Source organism: Trichosurus vulpecula, chromosome 5 (genome assembly GCF_011100635.1).
Source record: "Trichosurus vulpecula isolate mTriVul1 chromosome 5, mTriVul1.pri, whole genome shotgun sequence".
Classification (NCBI taxonomy): Eukaryota; Metazoa; Chordata; class Mammalia; order Diprotodontia; family Phalangeridae; genus Trichosurus; species Trichosurus vulpecula.
This window is the reverse complement of record NC_050577.1, coordinates 303442645-303462371: the sequence shown is the minus strand read 5'-3', so window position 1 is coordinate 303462371 and position 19727 is coordinate 303442645. Positions and strand designations below refer to the sequence as shown.

The 19727-nt window shown below is 54.1% G+C and overlaps 1 protein-coding gene across 2 annotated transcripts; it reads right to left on the bottom strand.

Moving 5' to 3' along the window:
• Window positions 1-594: 594 nt before the first annotated feature.
• On the bottom strand, window positions 595-19246 carry MAPK11 (mitogen-activated protein kinase 11). Of its 2 annotated transcripts, XM_036761043.1 has the most exons (12): window positions 19026-19246; window positions 11776-11905; window positions 11628-11686; window positions 11208-11319; window positions 11006-11035; window positions 10752-10799; window positions 9817-9931; window positions 8728-8799; window positions 7829-7908; window positions 7578-7656; window positions 5659-5832; window positions 595-4893 (listed from the first exon to the last, which is right to left on the bottom strand). In XM_036761043.1, exons 1-12 carry the CDS (start codon window positions 19139-19141, stop codon window positions 4820-4822), a joined length of 1089 nt encoding a protein of 362 aa, XP_036616938.1. In that variant the 5' UTR covers window positions 19142-19246; the 3' UTR covers window positions 595-4819. The 2 variants fall into 2 exon arrangements, with proteins under 2 accessions (XP_036616938.1, XP_036616940.1); XM_036761045.1 differs by lacking the exons at window positions 595-4893; window positions 5659-5832 and adding an exon at window positions 6445-6510 and having other exon boundaries at window positions 19026-19233.
• Between the last annotated feature and the right edge of the window lie 481 nt (window positions 19247-19727).

Sequence of the window (19727 nt, the reverse complement as noted above, 5' to 3'; positions counted from 1 at the left end):
GCATGACTGTGCCCAAACAGGGCCAGAGGGGTGCTGTTCTCTATTGGTTTCTGTACATTGCTGTGTCAGCCTGACGTTCAAGGCTCGCCACACACAATCTGGCTTCTTTGAAGCTTCCTTTGTCTGCTGGGTCTGGCCCTTGGCCATGCTATGGAGTGGATTCAGTTTGTCTTTGAACTCGAAAAGACCCATCCCCCTTACCTCCCTGCTGGATCTGAGCCTTCAAAATTTAAACTGGGTGCCAACCTTCAATCCTTCAATCTCTCAGAGGAACCGGAGCTCAGCCCCCTTCTGTCATGATGGGATTTCCTGCCTAGAGATCCTCACTCCAACCCCCCCACCCCCATCCAGTGGAGGACAGCCGGGCCCAGAGAAGGAAAGGAACTTTGTCAAGGGCACAGTGAGTAGGCGAGAAAGCTTCAGTGAGAAGCCAGATTGCTTTCCCCTTCTGAAGGCTGGCTTCTCCCTGAACTGAGCTCACATCCCTCCAGGTCAAGGAAGCTCAGTCAAGACCTCAAGGGGAAGGCAGGTCATGGCACTCCTGGACAGCTCACATCCTGAGGAAGCTTTTCCTTGAGTTTTCAATCAATCCACTGACCAATCAACAAGCATTTATTGAACACCTACTATGTGCCAGGCACTGAGGGTACAAAGACAAGACTAAAAGGGTCCCTGCCATCACGGAGCTTACACTCTATGGAGGGCACCCTCAGGTATACATGGAATACAAAATATACACAAAGTCCATTTGTTTGATTGTAAATACAAATTTCACAAAACTGGAGTTAGTATGAGGAGGTGCGGCCTTCCATGGACCTGTCCCTGGTCACTTTCCCCAATGACTCCTCCCTGCTCTGCCTTCGGGGTCAAGCAGAACAGACTAATCCTTCCTGTACCTGATAGCCCTGCAAGACTTGAAAACAAGCTACAATATCATGTCGCTCCCAAGCCTTCCCTCCTGTGGGCTAACCATAACTCGTCCCTCCAACAGATCCTCACACGCCCCGCCTTCCGGGCCCTGGCTCCTTGCCGATCACCCTCCACCTTCTCTGCTTCCTTCCTGAAATGGCCTGAACTGGACATTTATGCTGTCCTGTCCATGTGGCCCAACCAGGCCAGAGGCTGGAGGGACTGGCACAGCTTTCCCTTCCCGGACACTATGGCCTCTCCTAATGCAGCTGGCTATGTCATGCCTGCTGATCGACTGACCGATGGGCACGGGGCTGTGGGGGGAGGGGAGGCCCAGTTCCAGCTCCTAGGATCCCCTTACTGTAACAGGATCCTTTGGGGCAGGCCTAGGCCCCATGCCCACCAGGCTCCAGCCCTTCTGGCCCCACTGCCCGTCCCAGAGTTCATTTTGTCAACTGACCTTGTTGTAAGATGACTCCAGGACCGAGGGCATCAAGCCTGGCACACAAGGCGATAAGGTACACATTAAAATCTCACACGAGACAAGCTGCAGGACATGTGTATGATGCTGGCACATGGCACATACCTCACACATCTATGTCCTGCCCAAGATCCAGGGGCCCTCACCCTGCAGAAAGACAACAGGGGCTGGGTGGTGGGGTGGGGGTGGTTCGTGCCTGTCATCTGACATTAGGGCAAGGGGGCTAAAGAACACACATTTCCCAGACCGGTTCAGGGGAGCATTTACACTCATGCATACACACAGAGGCTCATATGTTCCCAAGCAGTGCTCTCTGGGCCTGGGCTGCCCAGTGGGCATGGCTCAGTTCTTCTTTCCTAGTGGCAAAATCAGGGGATAGGTGAGGGCAGTCCCTCCCCCTTTCTCTAGGGTGGCAATTCCTTCCTCGGTTGCTCTTCTGCCCCAGGCTCTTTCCTGCCCTCCACACCCCCCTCCCCATCCCAGTTCCTCTCCAGGGTTTTTGCTCCCTAGTGAGCATGTGCACAGGGCAGAAGGGCTGGGGGTGGTGGGGCTGGCAGGGGCGGCAGGCCCTGACTTCTGTCCTGGCCATGCACAGTCCTACAGATACTCTCCTCCCCATTAAGGGGCAGAGAGATGGGCCAGGGAGGTGGGGGCCCTCCCAGCCCTCAATGCATTAAGGCTTATATTAAGGCCACTATCACGAACCCCAGGTCAGCTAGTCTTGGGCACTCTCTCCTAGAACCCTTCAAAGCTCCAGTCTTGCCTTCCAGGAAAGCCTGCCCAGACTGCTCTGGCCCAGCTGGGTCCTCCCCTTTCCCCAAGTCTCTAGCTTCCAGAGTCTGAGCCCCAGTCACAGGGTATATGTTTCAAGGTCTCCCCAGGCTGGAAGCCTGGGGCTGCTGCTCCTCCTTTGTGCTCCCGGCCTAGGAGCATTTAACCTCCATTTGAAAATGTCCACTCATGGCCTAGCTACCCAGCTAAGAAGCCGTCCTACTTCTGAAAGGCAGTGAACAGAATCCGGATGTAACAAGAACCTTGGGTTCCAAGCCCACCCAGCGCTTCTCAGCTATGTGAACACTTCTCTGAGCCTCAGTTTGCCCAATGGAAGAGAGTCAGATTTTTCTAATACAGTGGCTGGGGAAAGCTAGAGAAATGGGCACTTTCTCTTTCTTAAGTTTTGGTTTGGCCCAGGCTGTCGTCCCAGCCCCTGGATTCCAGGGTAATGGTCATGACCTCATTGTGGCAGGAAGAGGCTGGGACACCAAACCCCTATTTTCCTGGGCCCTGCTCCCTCTCCCTCAGCACAGATATATGAAAGTGACTGTTCTATCCAGGGACTCTATGGGGAGGTGGGGAAGTACAGCCTCTTCCCTGTGCTGCCAGAAACGATACTCCCAGTGTAAAATGGCATGCCTGTTTCCCACCCTGTCAGAAGTCTGAGGGCCAGCCTAGCCAGGGTCACAAGCCTCACACCCACAAGGCACTTGAATCACTCTCAGGGCTGGAAGGGAGCTCTAATCCAACCCATAACTGAATGAGAATCATAGCAACATTCTTGACAAGTGGTCACTGAGCTGGTGGGGTGACAGGGATCTCACTACTGCCCACAGCAGAACTGTTTGGATAGACTTCCAGAATCACTGCTCCTGGTTCTGCCCCCTGGGACCAAGCAGAAGGAGGTTGTCCTCATGACAAGTCTCCTCCAGGGTCAACATTCCCAGGTTCTTCCAAATCATCTTTGGGCAGCATGGTTTGCAGGCCCCCTCCCTCCTGAGAATGGGCGCCCAGGACTGAACCCAGGGGAGGACTGACCAAAGCAGAGAACAGTGGGACTCTACCCTCCCTGCTCCAGGATGCCGGCAGGCCCCTCTGAACTCAGGCCAAGATCCTCCATGGCTTTTTACACAGTTGCTTCACACTGAGCTTGAGAGTCACTGAAACCCCCAGATCTTCTTCAGACCAATTGCTGTCTCCTGCTCTTGTGGTTGTGGAGTGGACTTTTTGAGGCCAAGATTAGAATTTTGTTTGTTCTTGGTATATTTCATCTCATTAATTTGGCCCAAAGCTCTACGCTTGCTACGACCTCTTCTGGGCTTCTGCTGTCAGCCACCACCTTGCTTTCCCTGTATCCCGGTGTGTGTATATGTATGGTGTGCATGCGTGTGTATGTGAGGTGTGTGTATCATGACTGTGTGCAATGTGTGCTGTATGTGTGAATGTATGTATCTGACTGTGTGTGCATATGTGACATGCCTACGTGTGTGTGTCTATGTGTGTGTGTGCAATTGAATGTGTGTGTGCATGTGTGTGTGCGTGTCTGTGTGTGTATCTGTGTGTCTGTGTGCATGTGAATGTGTGTGTGTATCTGTGTGTCTGTGTGTCTGTGTGTGTGTGTGTGTGTGTGTGTGTGTGTGTGTGTGTGTGTGTGTATCTGTGTGTGAGTTGGGTGAATGTGTGTGTTTGTCTGGGGGAGGCAAGGCAGTCACCAGCCCGAGGGTCTCTCTAGATCAGCTCTGATCATCCTCCAAGGAGTCGAATCTGCTTCCCTGTGCCTCCTGGCCCTGCCCTCTGGGCTCATGACAGCCTTCCACATACATGCAGCAGCTTTCTGGTTCTCCTGAAGCCTTCTCTTCTCCAGACTGGGGGCCTTCTCCCTAGTTCCTCCAAATGAGCCTCGCCTGCTCCGGGGCTCAGGCCTCTTAACCGTCCCGAGTGTCCTGCTCCGGGCTTTGTCTGACCCATCAATGTCCTTCCTAAATGTGCCGCCCAGGCCTGAGCCTGATGCTCCAGGTGAGGCCTGAGCAGGGCAGGGGACAGCAAGCCTGTCGTGCCCCCCCACTCTGAAACCACATGCATGGCTCCACTCACTGCTTGTCTGTTTTCATCCCCATACATATGTCCTTGTTCAGACACACATGTTCAAATACACAGCCAGACACACAGACATAGCTCCCCCACTCCCACCCCCCATCTCCAGGCCAGAGAAGATAGAGGTCTTCCTTGTGAGGCCCAGGCTCCAGCACAGAGAAGACCCATTCTCTGGCCCCTCTCCCCAACCCTGGGTTCCGAAAATCTGCCAGAGGTAGGCATAGGACAGGGAGGCTGTGCCCTGGGGCCCATGGGACCCATGGGACCCCAGTATCCTGCCTGCCCCCATCCTACCCACATGACTTCTATTCCTGAGTAGGGCAGAGTCCTTTGGAGGTAGCAGCATAAAAGCCTCTAGAGTCCTTCACCCTTGTTTATCCATACACTGTCCTCCTGTCCATGGAAGGAGCCCCCCACCCCTGACTCCGATGAATGACGTTGCCCCCAGCTGCAGGGCCTGCTGCCAGCTTCCTGAGAGTCTGCTCTATGCCCTCTGGGATGGGTGAAACCAGGCATCAGGGTTGAGCCCTGCCTGGGTGGTGCCTGTGGCCCCCAGCCTCCTCATGGCTCAATCTCCAGGCCGTCCATTGGCAGCTCAGGGGCCTTGAAGCTGATGACCTCTTCATAGGTGAGCTCTGAGTAGGGAAATGAAAACCAATGGACAAAGGGACAAAGAAACAGGTAGACAGAGTTTGAAGACAGTGAGTTTGAAGATCCCCGATCCCTGATCTTCTCCCCCCACCCCAGACTCCCCACATCCATCATCCCATCTCATCGCTCAGTCCCTCCAGCCTCAGGAAAGGGTCAGGGAGGGAGGTACGTGAGGGTGTTGGCCAGGGACTGGGGGACAGAGCCTATGGCAAGATTACATCAGAATTGAAGGAAAGGTTACATTTCAGTTAGAGATTAGTGAAATAAACTCCCTTCCGAGTCCACTGGACCCCCAGCTCTGTCTGCAGACCCCTCTGTGAAGCCCAGGTTAAGAACTCCTCACCCAAATGAACCCAGTCCCCTCCCTCCCCAGGATCACATCTGAGAAGAGTTGGGGACATCTTTCCTGGGGGAAATGGAGCAATGTCCTCCCCCAGCTCTGAGGAAATGGACCGCTGGCAAGCCCATTGGGCAACAGCCACCAAGCAAGCCCTGCCTCACAAAGCCTGCCCCTGGAAAGAAGGGGAAGCTGGCGGTGGGCTGGAGGGAAGCCCACCTCTCTACCATGAGGGATTGGCCTGCATGGTCATCCCAGCTTAGATCCTGTTTGGGGTTTGGGAATCCAGGGATAGACCTACTGGAAGTCAGGGGACAGGAATGGAGGCAGCTAACAAATAGACCTCAGGGAAATCCTGAGGCCTGAGAAAGATGGAGCCCGTTGGTCCCCCTGCTGTCTGGGCGCCCCTCACCCTTCCACTCCTCAACGGTTCTCTCTTTGTTCTCAATGCTCTCGTCATAGGGCTCAGCCTCGGGCTCATCCTCAGGGTCATGGTATTGGGCAAAGTAGGGGTGTGCCAGGGCCTCTGTGGCACTGACCCTCCGGTCACTGTCCAGGACCAGCATCTTTTCCAGCAGGTCAACAGCTGGGGGCAGGGAAAGACATCAAAACATGGGTCAAGCATCCCGAGGCCCAACCCTGGCTCCGCGGCCCAACTCATAACTCACCTCTCTGGGCCTCTGTTTCCCTATCTAGGAAATGGAGATAAATGTCTACCTCGGGCACCACCCAATGATGTTTGCCCATCTCTAATGTACAGATCATGTACCACTGTGCATTACAGCAGCAATCTGTGTTGGCATCCCTCCGTTAATTATCTCCAGTTTATCCTGTCTATAGCTTGTTCCCCCATCAGACTGTGAGCTCCATGGGAGTAGGGACTGATTTAACCCTATCTTCATAATCCCAGTGCTTAGCACAGTGCCTGGCACACAGTAGGCATTTAATAAGTGATTAGTGACCAACTGTCTGTCTTATCCCCTGCTGCTCTAGAAGCTCCATGACGGTATAGACTAGGTCTTTTCTACTAAATGAAAACGTATGCGCAGCACTTTGCGAACCTGCAAGCGCTCTATGAATTCTATTAGTATTACTGCTCTGTATTTTTGCCAGTGCAGACCAGGGCCTTGCATGCACAAAGAACTTAATAAATGTTTTTTGCATGGATGAATGAATGAACTCCCCAACCCATCTCTACCTGTTGATTCTTCCCTGCAGGATAGGAGCAGTGTTGAATCCTTTCCAGGCATTTCCTATCTCCTTCCTGCAGGGAGTAGTTAGGGTGTGATCTTTTCTCAGCCTTCTCCTCTAGATATTTAACCAACTATACCCTAATTCAACAATTTGCTTATTTTTAGCCTATGGGCAATATAATGGTCCCAATTCCCCAGCGATCTCTTTCTCTATTTAATGGAGATTATATAGATTATATAAGAGGAGACCGTTATTAATGCAATCACAATAGCTCTGAGCCCCCAGCTAGGGAAAATTCCCACCATGAGGAGACAGAGTGGCATCGTGGAAAGAGCAATGGAGTTGAAATAGGAGGAACTGAGTTCAAATCCTGGCTATGCCACTTTTCACCTGTATGACTTTAGGCAAGTCCCTTAACCTCTCTGGGCCTCAGTTTTTCCATCTGAAAAATGAGGGGACTGGACTAAATGGCCTCTGAGGTCCCTTCCAGCTCTACGTCTGTGAACCTAGGAGTCTCGGTCTCCATCTTCTTTTGGGGGCCAGTTCTGACATCACCTCTTCCTCGGACCCTGGCCAGACTACTCATCCTCCAGGTGAAAATAAGCTTTCTATCCTATTCCTCACCATACATTGGGGGGGAGGGGAGGGGGCTAGTCCACTTCCTTTAAACTTATCTCACTCTCCCTTAGGGAGGGGAGGTGATTTTCCATGGTCACAAAGCCAGCGAGTTTTTAGAGTCCTGACCTCAAAGTTACTGGTGGATTTGTCCCTTCCCTTCCCCACTCCAGCTAGAATGTAAATTTCTTCGGAGCAGAGTCCTATGTTCTCTCTTTCTCTGCATCCCCAGCACCAGGTATGGGCCCATTACACAGCAGGTGCTTAATACATGTTTGTTTAATTTAATCAACATGTTGGCTCCTCTTTATGAGGAGGAAAATTGCGCTTTCACCCTAACTCCGTCTCCATTCTCCTTGGTACCCACCCTTCCCCTCCACATCTTGGTCCCCTGTCCCCTCCATCCTCATGACCCTCACTCTCGTTCCTTCATCACCTCAGCTATTCCCCATCACCAGTTTCCCCTTGAACCCCTGCCCTCTCTCTCCCCTTCGACCTCCTAGCCCATCTCTTCCTCCTTACCCAGGGGGTTGGCTCCTCGGAAGATGCTTCTCAGGTCCTTCTGGGGCATGTGGGGCAGGGACTCAATGTATTTCCGGGCCTGGGGAGGGTGGAGGCAAGGGGATCTTAAGTCCTTTCCTAGTGAAGATGACGCTGGATAACTGGGGAGGGGAGGAAGGTGGAGAGAGGGAGAAGGAAGGCCCGAACTAGGCATGGACAAGGAGCAGCAGGAAGCACGGAGCATGAGCAGAGAGCCTAGCTAGGCCACTCACATGTTCTGATGAGATCTTCTTCAGCAGCTCAGAGCTGGGGGTCCCAACCACCTCCATGATCCGTTTGAGTTGGTCAATGTCTACCCAGCTCAGGAAAATCAGAGCCCAGCTCTAACTGCCCACCCAGGGTCCCCAGGCCCCTGCCCAGAGGAAGCCCAGCGCAGAGAGAAACATAACATTAATACTAATACTGGGAGCAGCTGGGTGGCACAGTGAGTAGAGCACCAGCCCTGGAGTCAGGAGAACCTGAGTTCAAATCTGGCCTCAGACACCTGTGTGACCTTGGGCAAGTCACTCAACCCCAATTGCCCTGCCTTCCCCCCTCCAAAAAAAAAAAGAAAAGAAAATACTAATACTAATAAGACAAGAGAAAATTCATTGGTGTAATGAATTGAGATCTGGCCTGGGAGTCAGAAGAACTGGGTTCAAAACCTGCTCTGATGGTGCTGGCTGTGTGACTCTGGGCACAGCTACTCTTCAGTGCTTCGGGCAACAGACTATTAAACTGTAGAGAAGTTGCTAATTGGCGCTGACAGAGGGGATTTCCTTAAAGGGAGGTCCCTAGCCAATGAAATCCCAGGTCCAGACACACACTAATACAGAAGACAATGTAAAAGGCTTTCTTGAGGATTGAGGTTTCTTAGCAAAATGCTTTCCTCAAAATAGCCCAGGGGAAGCAGACAGTGGGAGAATCATTACTGCCTGCCGTTTTCCAGATGAGGAACTGAAATTCATAGTGGGAAAGTGACTCCTCTGGGACCCCCTCACTGGAAAGCATCAAAGGCTGTTCCAAAGCAGGTTTACTGACTCCAAGTCCAATGTAAAGAAAGGGCATCATCTCCCAAGCCCTTGTCCCACCCCCGCCCCTGCCCTCCACAGTGTCTTCCATCCAAGGATACAGTCATTTCCAGGGAACAGGGCCTTCCCCTTCAAGAGCTCCGCCATGATGCAGCCCACAGACCATATGTCCACTGTGGGGGGAGTGGGGAGAAAGAGAGAGAAGGAGAGAGACAGAGACAGAGACAAAGACACAGAGAGAGACAGAAACAGAGACAGAGAGAGAGGAGCCTGTGAGCTCCCAGAGGGCAGGGCCTAGGTGCTCTCCTCTGCTGCCTCCCTCACCAGACTGTGAGCTGGCCTGCTTACTTTATTGGCCAGCTCTCACTGACACTTGGGGCTTCTTTTTCTGAAATCTCTTTGAAGCCACTACTACTGCTTTTCTCCCTCTCTCTCCCTCCCTGCTCCCCCTCACACTCACTCACTCTCTCCCCTTAACACCCTATGCAGCCCATAACCCAGCAGGAGGCTTTTTCAATAACACCCTGACCTTCCTGACCCCCAGGGAAGGTGTGAGCCAAACCCACAGCAACCTAAGCCAGAGGGCAGCCTTCTTTTAGCCAAGCTCTGGAACAGGCCTAGGGGAGGTTGACAGTTCCCAGAATGGAATTCAGAGCTGTCCACAGAAAGGAACTGCTCCAGCCCCCCTCCCCTGGCCTCACCTCCACCTGAGTAAGGTCTCTCCAGGGAATCGACACTTCCCAGAGCATCCCCTGGGCCCACATTCCCACGAGAATGTCCAAATTCACTGGAACGTCAAGCACTTCCTTTGGGTCATCGGGGCAGCCTGCTTGCCCCCCAGGTGGGGGCGGGATCGAGCATCTGCTGTGTCCCTGTCATACTGTCATGGCATTGTGGACAGAGCTGGTCTTTGAGCCAGGAAGGCCTGGGTTCCAGTCCAACCTTTGACACATCCTGACTCTGTGACTCTTAAACTCTCAATGCTCTGGGCAGTTCTCTGGGATTACTAGTTGAAGAGAAGGTGTCAATCTGCATTGAGAGGGACTTTCCTCATCCGGGAGATCCCCAGAGGGCCAGCCCCTAGCTCTATTTTGCTACCACCAGACCCTGCAGGATGCTTAATTCTCTGCTGCCTGGGTTTACCTCCTCCTCCCTCATTCTCATCACAGGAAAAGCTGCCTCAACCTTACCCGTCTGGTTGTAATGCATCCAATTGAGCATGATCTCAGGGGCGCGATACCAGCGAGTGGCCACGTAGCCTGTCATTTCATCATCTGTCTGGCGGGCCAGCCCAAAGTCCAAGATCTGAGGAGTCATAACCATAGCTGAGTCCTTCAGGCAAGGAGGAGACCTGCCCTTGGGGGACCCTCCTGGGCAGCATTAAAACCCCACAAATGAACACAGGGCAGACTCTGATGGATGGACCAGTGGGTGGCATCTAGCCAAATGGAGCAGCCCCACAAGAGGATGGAGCCCACCTCCCCGCTTTCATTCTGGGTGGTCAGGAGAGGGGATTCTCTGATTCCACATGGCTACTTCTTATTTCAATTAGCCTGGATAATCCCCAAACGGTAACTAAGCTGAAGGTCACAAGGCCAGCAAGTGATCCATCTCGCTTTGTACTACCCTGTAGACACCTGGGTCCTTTCCCTCAACATAAATGTGGCAGCACCAAAGGACAATCCAGAGATGAATGAATTGGTTTCCATGTCTATTCTTAGATCTGACTCCTTGGATGGGAGGTCAGCATACAAATGAGTCCCCAGAGGTAAAAGGCAAATCCACTTCCCTACACTAGCCAAAGACCTTTAAGAGAGGTTCCAGCCATTTAAACAAGCCAAGGACCTTTAGGAAATAAACCACTAATAGACACTGAGACAGAAACACAGATCATTCAGCAGGAGCCCTGGTTGTAGGGGCACAAGGGGGATTTGGCTCTGGGTTCTGTCTGTGTTTAGGCTGTCTTCTCTTTCTGCCTCTAGGCTTCTCTCACCAGCGGCTATGTCTACCCTCGGGGGCCAGATATCAGGGCTTGAGGGCAGGGCTCAGGGTAGGGGGAATGAGAAGCCAATAAGGAATGAGCTCCATTTAGCCCTCCCTCCTGCCCGGGCAGTGCCAGCCTCACCCTCAGCTCGCAGTCCTCATTCACAGCCAGGTTACTGGGTTTCAGGTCCTGTAGGCATGACACCAACCCCAGGTGAGTTTTCTTCCCTGGCACACAGCCCACCTGGATCCCGAAGCACTGTTCCCCCTATACTGCTTCCTCCCTCCCCTCCCCCACTTCTATACTCTTCCCTACCTGCCTCTTCTGGAGGCCCAAAGAGCAGGATCCCAAAGCCCCCCCAGTGCTCTGCTGGCCCAGTCCTCAGCCATACTCACTCTATGGATGATTCCAGCCGAGTGGATGTACTGAAGGATACAAGATAGATAGGAAGGTGAACCATCAGCAAGGCCTGGCCTAGCGACCCACTTTGTGCCTTATCCAGCCCCAGGAGGGAGCGAGTCAGGGAGGGCAGGGTCAGGGATGGACACGTCAGCTACTGGGGGTGGGGAGAGTCAAGGGGCCCAGCTCTTCTCTCACCTTCAGCCCCCGAAGCAGCTGATATGCCAGGAACTGGATGTGTTCATCCGTTAGCTTCTGGCACCTGACGATGTTGTTCAGGTCGGCCCCCATCAGGGTGGTCACGAGGTACCTGTAGGGAAGGCCCAGGGATGGGGGGCCCAGGGCCCAAGGATCAGGAACCAAAGGAGGGGGTCCAGTGGTGATCAGAAGGTCCAGGACTCAGGAACCACAAGAAGGGAGGCTGGTAGTGATCGGGAGACCCAGGGATCAGAGATCAGGCATGGAGGGCCCAGGAGTCAGGGACCAGAGGAGGGGGTCCAGGGATAGGAAGGGATCAGGGTTCAGGCAGGCCCCTCATCAACCACAGGGGCAGAACCATAGGCTCAGGTGACTCTCAGCCCTGGGCCTTGGGAAGGGGCACCCGCACACCCCACTCACACTTCATTGAAGTTTTCTATGGATGTGGCTGGTGTGAACACATCGAGCAGGCCGATGACCTGGGCAGAGACAGGGGGCTTCCCGTCAGGGGCCTCCAAACCCCAGCAGATGCCCCCACCCAGAATCCCAGCCCCCTACAGCTCCTCACGTTTTCATGTTTCATGTGCTTGAGCAGCCGAAGCTCCCGGTATGTCCGCCTGGCATGGACCAATGACTGGAAGGGCCGGGACAGCTTCTTCACCGCCACCTTTTGCCGAGTGCGAGTGTCATAAGCGGAACTGTAAAACAGGCCCAGTGAGTGATAGGGTTGGGTTAGGAGAATGTGGAGTGAAGCAGATAATGGGCCTGGGTCATGGGGACAGGAGTTATCCCCCTGCCCCCTCTGCACCCAGAGAGGGAGGCCAACCTAGAGGATGTTGAAGACCAGCACAGGTCATGGGAGCTAGTCCTAGACTGGTCTCACACTCACAAGAGAAGATGGGCAAGATCTATCTACAGGAATGGGGCAAGAAGAAGAGAGAAGCCCATAGGCTCTAAGAGGAAGACCCCCCATACAGAAATGGGGTTGGTGGACAAGACTGCACAGAGCTGTGGGGAGGAGCAGGCCCCCTCAGGGACTGGGGGAAGGGAAGTAGCCTGAGGCCCAGGTCCTGGGGGCCCCTTCCACAGAGGCAGTGAAAAGGACCACCTGGCTGGAGCTAACCTGTCCTGACCCTACTGTAGCTTCTCTCCTATCCTCTTCCCAAGGCTCTGGGCAAGGGGGTAGGCATGGGCCTCGATCAGTGCTCCTGCTTACAGTATCCTCCAGCTAAGCTCAAAGGGAACTCCAGACTTCAGCCTGGAGACCTAGCCCTGATAGTAAGTGCTGGAGACAGAATTCACACTAAAGTCTTCCTGACTCCCTCTACTTCTCCCACTACGGCACCTGCCAGATTTCAGAAAGTCCCTCTGCCTCTGTCAGTCAGCTGCTGCTTTTCTATCCATGGTCACTCCTCCCATATTGATACTGGTCCAACTTTTCATCGCCATCCAGCCTCCAGCTCACATCCCACGTTTCTCCAGGAGCTCAGCACAGCTCAGTTTCTCAGCCCAATCCTGCCCTCATGCTCATGGCTATGGCTGTGCCTTCAAAGACTCCAGCGTCTCTGTCCACCAACCTCCTGGCTTCCCTCGACCTCCTCCACCTTCACTCCACCTCCGACTCGGCCATCACCTTGACCTCAGCCATTTCTCATAAATGTTCTTCCTCCATGGACCACAACCTCCTATCTTTCGATCTCTCCTTCGGGCCTTGCCTTTCCTAAACCCATTCTTTGCCCTTATTCTGATCTCTCTTTCCTCCTGTCACAGTCTGGACTCTATGATTAATCAGTTCAGCCCAGCACCATCAACCACCCTCTCATCACCAGTCCTACCTTGCCAAACCCCAGTCCTTGGTTACCACCGCTGTCTGCCTTTTTCATTCCTACTCATTTACTTCTGAATGCTCATAGTGAACACTGTGAAAGACCGTTCACTGCCGCACGGTGATCTTTCCGTTCTGCCCTAATTGATTTTATCCCACTCTCTGCAGTGGTTGTTACAAACCTTCCCTCCTCCCCTCAGACCCCTCACTCTACCCCTCTGGCCTCCTCTCAGCAGAGGCCTCTACTTCCTACTTTGTTGAGAAGACAGAAGCTCCCTCTTCCCCTCACTCCCCCTCCACAAGAGCCCCAATTCTCCCTCCTTTACACCAGTCTCTGATGAAGAGGTTGTCCTCCTTGTCAAGGCCAGCTCCACTTATCCCCTCAATTCCATCCCATCCCATCCTCAAGCTCGCCTTTGAACCACTCCTTTTCTCACATATCTTTGACCTCTCCTCATCCTGGTTCTGTCTCTACAGAAATGCCCGCCTCTCCTCCCTCCTTAGCCCTCATCCATCCCCTGACCCTCACTTGACTGTCCTGTGCCCAGATTTCTCTCTCCTTTTTGGGGCACGGAGGGGACCAAATGGTTGCTAGCACTCTTCCAACTCTCCCATTCTACAATCCATTACATTCTCCCCAATGCCATCCCACCTCCACTTGGCCTACTTCTATCGAGGGCGCCATCATCCCTCCAATCTCCCAGGTGCCCAATCTCTGACTCATCCTTGGCATTGTTCTACCTTCCTCAGCCCCCATAACTGGTCACTTCTGAAGTATTGTCAGATGCTACCTCCACTGCTCCTCTCCCACCCACGACCTTGGCTGAACTCAGACGACCCTTGCCCTCATTCAGGCCCACATTGCACTCCCCCTCCTCATTGCTCTCTTCCTTCCATCCTCCTTTCCAATACACATTCCACAGAACCATTAAGTTGGTATTCCTAAAACACAGATCTGAGTCACTCCCTTACTCAAAAATTTTTAATAGCTCCCTATTGCCTCTAGGATCAAATAAAAAATCCTCAGCCTGGCATTTAATTCCCCCCACACCCCCAATCTGGCTTTGATCTTTCACATACTCTGCTCCAGTCTCACTAACCTTACCATCCCTTGTACAGGCCAAGTCACCTCTTGTCCCTAGACCTTTGCACAAATGGCTTCCTGCATTCCCCACCTGCACCTAGAATCCGCTCTCTCCTCATCTCAGTCTTTAGCTTTCCCTCAGAGCCCCAGCCCCCAGACCTTAGGATTTGCTCCTTCTTGAAATGACTTTGTCTATGCTCAGTATTTGCTGCTTGTACAAATGTGCCCCCTGAGGGAAAGGACCTTGACTTGGGTTTGTTCATCCCCTGGGTCTTGCACAAGAAGGTCTCGATGAATGAATGGCTTTTAAGTTGGATCTCTACAAAGCTTTCACATTTGTGTCCCAATAACCCTGAGAGGACAGTGTTGAAAATGGTACCCTTCCCATTTTACTAACAAGGAAACTGAGGTAGGTGGCTTCCTCAAAGCCACCCAGCTAATGAGTTTCATAGCTGGGATTCGAACCCAAGTCTTCCAAGACCAAAGTCAGTGTTCTGGGATCTACTGGATGACTCTGGGAACAGAGGGGGCCTCAGTTTCCCTTCCTCATGGCCTCAGCTGACCTCTGAGACTCAGATATCATCCAGTTGCCAGGCCCACTGAGCTCCAGGGAGCTCTGGCCCCCTCCTTCCTTGATCTCCTGGTACTGGGAGAGGATGGTAGAATTGGACCACGGACCTACCTCAGCATCCATTGACTGGGGGCTCCCCCAGGGCAGAGCACCTGGACAACACGTTGGGGTGTACATGGGGGATCAGCAGGTACGTGATAGGGTATTATCCATCACAGACCTTCTCTGGGCTTTGTCATCAATTCTACTTTTCATTTGTGCCTTATTAAACTCAAGCCTGAGGGAAGAGGCAGTTTAATTTCTGTCCCTAGGGACCAACAGTAATTATTGGAGCCAGACAGTCTGGCAGGTACTAAGGACTCACAAAGACACACCTGAGCTCAACTTGGCACCAGGACCCCGGGGGCACAGGCCCAACTTGCTCAGCCACTCAGACAATGACCATCTTACCTCTGTCCAGACCCTAGGTACTGACGTTGGCTTCTCCCTACCCCAGAGTAGGGATAAACTGGAGCCCTGCCCTTGGGGCCCAGAGCTCCCAGAGCCTGGGGCTACTGCTCTCAGTCTCCCCAGGCTGCAGGGTCTAGGGCTGCCTCTTCTGTCCCCCCAGGCTGGGCACTCTCTAGTCTGCTCCTCCTCTGACCCCCAAACTGGGGGCTCTTGGAGGAGAGGACAAGAGGTCTTATCTGAAGCCCAGCCAAGCTAAGTTGGGCAGACATGATCCAGAAGGGGAGGGAGACAAATGGGAGATAGTCGAGGGGCTCAGCAGAGGTTCAGAGGGGCAGCTCCACATCCATTCTGTGATCTCACTCACCCCCCTCTGGTGGCTGGTGGCTCAAGTCAGTGTCAGGACAGGCCCCAACAGACCCTTTGGTGGGAGGTCCAGGCTGGGGGGGAGGGGTAGCATGAGAGACAAGGGGGCTGAGCCAGCACAATGAGGGGAAGTAGAGGAAACAGGCCTTGGGACGTCGCTTCCTGACTGTGGACAAGGACAGACGGGGAGGAAGGGAGTTTCTTGTTACCAAAAAAATTCAAAACTACAGGACTGGAGTGGCCAAGCAGGTCTCTCTAAGGCTGTCGCAGCATGCCTGCCATTTAGCTTCTGAAGAAGCCTGCAATGGTTGGGCAGAGACCAACCCCATATCCCCATTACCCCCAAACCTGGACTATTGAAGTCAACGGCTACAGAGAGGCCCAGGTCCCAAACTCCAGGCTGACCTACTCCCAACCACCCATCCTGGGAGACCTCAGCACCTGGGAGTCCCACTGAGACCACAAAGTCACCATGCCCCAAATGGAGCTGGGCATCTTCTCCCCAAAGCTGCCCTGTTTCTGGGGAGGCCCCCACCCCATTTTGGCCACCTTCTTCTGGCTGCTGGTCAGCTTGTCAACATTCTTCCTAATAGGTAGTCCCTAGAACGTGGTCTGAGCAGCGCAGGGGACAGTGAGACTGGCACCTTCCTACTCCTGGACATCCTGCCTCTCTTAACACAGCCCAATGGTGAGTTTCATTTTTGGCTTCCATGTCATGGAGTTGGCTAAGGCTGTGCCTTGTCATAGAAAGTGGACTGCATTTGATCAAGGAACCTGAGTTCAAATTCAGCTCTACTGCTGGTTACATGGATAACCTCAAGCAAATCATTTGTCTTCTGGGAGCCTCAGTTTCCTTATCTGTAAAATGAGAAGACTGGAATAGATGGTCGCTAGAAGGTCCGTCCCTGGCACAAATGCTACAGCTTGCAATCCACGGATAGCCTTACCCGTCTTTCTTTTTAAACAGAAGTTTCTATCTAGCATACTGTGATCTTCAGAATCAATTCCCTCTTGTTAGTTTCAGCCCGACACTAGCCTGTCAAGACCATTGCAGATTCTCTTAGCTGTTGTACTGTGAGCCTCAGCTCACTCCCTAGATAAATATGTCTTAGGTCTTCACCAGATCATTAGTGAAAATGTCCAACAGCAAAGGACTATTCGATATTTTGAATGCTGGGCTGCGGGCAGAGCCTTGGGGTGCTCTACTAAACACCTCCTTGGGTCAGCATTGACCATTAATCACTGCCCCTTGGGGATTTGGAATTTCTCCAGCCTGAATTCCTCCCTTGTGCCCACTGAGATCCTGGGATAACCTGGCAAACCCTGTGCTGAAATACAGGAATTCACTTTCTAGGCCATTGCCCTGATCTGTGAAGTCCAGCAAGCCAGGCAGGGCCAGAAATGAGGTCTGGCTGGCCTGACATGCTCTATTGAGCACTTCTTCCCTCTGAAGTGCCCCTGCCGACTGGCAATGACCGCCACCTTCAGCCCACTACAGTATCACCTGAAGTATGTAACTTCGCTGCTCTGGAAACTTAAATAGTTTGGCAGGACCCGAGGGAGAAAAAGTTCTGACACTTCAGCTGACACTCAAGGCCTTCCAAGGCTCTAACCTCTGCCCCCAGCTTGTAACTCACGATCCTCCATCAGACTCCAGATATTCTAGCTTTCAAAGCAAACTGCCCAGCCCAGTTTCTTTCTTCACACTTTTGCACACACTATTCCCTCTGCCTGGTACACCCTCCCCCCCACCAAACTCCGTATCTCCTTCTACTGGCATCACATTCATATGTAAAGGCCCATCGAGGCTTCTCTTCTCTGGAGAGCTTTCCCTGATCCTCCTACCCCAGGCCTAGACTGTCTTCTCCATCCCCTGCATCCCTAGAGCCTGTCTGCCCCTTCTTATGGGACAGACATTCCTTGCCTAGGAGGGGAGTCATTTGGGTCCCTGACTTCAGAAACCTCCAGGTGCAATGTGCCCAGAGCCCTGGCTGAAGAGTCCGGGGCCCTGAGCCTAGCTTTGCCATCGAGGCACTGTGTGAGCTTGGACATCCCGCTCGCTGTATCTTGGCTTCAATGTTCTCTGTTTGGCCTGGAAGGTCTCTGAGGCCCCTTGCTCATAATGGTCTAGGCCACATCTCCCCTGCTGGAAGGTAAGCTTCCTGGGGGCAGGGCCAGAGCCTTTCAGTTGTCTCCTCTGAGGTGGCCTGCACACAGTAGGTGCTCAGCAATCTTCCATGGAAATTTGACAGGAGACCTCCACAGAGGATGCCTGCCTTTTCTCAGGAGCTGGGGAAGAGCCCAGAGACCTCACTCTTTCTTCCCAGCACTCCCTTCCTCCTGCTTCGCTCTGCTTGGCTACAGCTGTTACCACAGTGAGTCTGCAAAGCCTGAGCTTGGCCAGAGCCAAGGTGTGCCCCCTGCAGCCTGGTTCTCCCAGAGCCTCAGGGGCACACCCCTTCCCTGGAGCTCTTCTCATGCTTCTAGCCCTCAGCTCTCCCATGTCCAACCCATGTCCAGCTCAGTGCTCCCTGAATGGGGCTCTGGGCTCATCTGTCTCTCAACTTGGATTCTCCCGTGGCCCTGTCTCCCCCTTCTGAGTGAAGGCTGTCTTTCTTCTAGAAGGGGGACTCCCACAGAACTGCAGCTGCTACCCCAAAAGGGGACTCCCACAGAGCTGTATCTGTCCCCAGAAGGGGGAGCCCCTAGGACTGTGTCTGCCCCTCAAAAGCAGAACCCCTCCAGGGACATGGCTGCCTTTCAGAGGAGGGAGCCCCCAGGTCCGGGAGCTCTCCCACCTCTGACCTGGGGTTCCCTGATACAAGGCCATGCCACTCAGCCCTACTGGCCTTATCCCAGAACCCCTAATGGTCACAGGGGAACTGGGGTCAGCATGTGTGTGGTTGATCGGGGTGGAGACAGAGCCAAGAGCCGAGGGGTCAGAAGATCAAACACTATGTAGCCTTCATTTCCCCCCCACCATTATCTAGGACTCCCAGCAGGCCCCAGGAAGTCAGCATGAGCTGGGACAGACAGACTTCGGGCTGACAGGGGAGACGAAGTCCACAGTCACACAGTAAGTACCCCAGCTGTCTCCTCCCACCCCCCACCCCCAAGAGAAGGGGCTTTTGAATTGTCTCCAGTATTAGCTAATGACCTCAGCCCCAGAGCTCAGTCTTCCCACCCCACCCCAACTCTGGCTTCTGAAAGGTCTGGGGGCAGTCTGGGGAAGGGGTTGCTACAAGCCCAGCAGCCCCTTCTTCCCCAAGATTCAGGGGCGCTCCTGCCAGCCAGTGCGGGGGCTGGGGGTATCGGGGCTCCTCCGATTGCGCTGGCAGGGCGGGGGAAGGGAACTTCCATTCATCCCCTCTTTCATTCGTTCGTTCATTCATTCATTCAATCAGGGAAGGGCAGGGCGGGGCTGGGGGGGGAGGTTTCTCCAGCCACCACCCCTGCTCCTCCCCGGGCCCCTCTCCTCACATGCCCTCCCGCTACAGCCCCCAGCCCCCGCAGCCCGCCCGGTACCAGACGGAGCCGTAGGCCCCCGAGCCCACGGGGCTCAGGCTCTGGAAGCGCTCGGGGACTTCCCACAGCGTCTTGTTAAGCTCCTGTCGGTAGAAGCCGCTGCGAGGGGCCGACATGGCTCGGGCCTGGGGGGCCGAGCTGGCCTCTATCGGGCACCGCTCTGGCCCCAGCCCCGGCCCCGGCTCGGGCTGCGATCCCTCCAGCAGCTTGGATGCCCGGCTCCGCCCGCCCGGCCGGGTCCGGCAGGCAGAGCTCAGAAGCTGCCCGGGGGCCCCAGGGGCGGGGCGGGGCGGGCTGGGGGTGGGGCATGGGGAGAGGGAAGGGGCTCCGGCCTCCGCGACCCCGCCCTCAATGCCTGGGGGCGGAGTCACTGCAGCAGTTTGAGAGGATCCCCAGAAATGTGACCCCGCCCTACCAGAGGTTCAGGACACGCCCACAGTCCACCCTTCTCCCCACCCCACCCCCCACGCCTCCCGGCCCCTCCCCACCCTCCACTCAGTCCCCTTCCCTGTACCCTCCCTTCCCGCTGCCGCCACCCTACATCATCCCTCACCCTCAGCTCTCCGAGGATTCCCAACCTGCCTCCGCCTAGCCACGAAGTCGTGTCCCTCCTACGTCGCTCAGGAACCTCTGGTGGCTCCCTGGTGCATGAGGAAGAAAGTCCAAATGCCTCAGCCTGACGTTTGGTTCTAGCCTACTTGG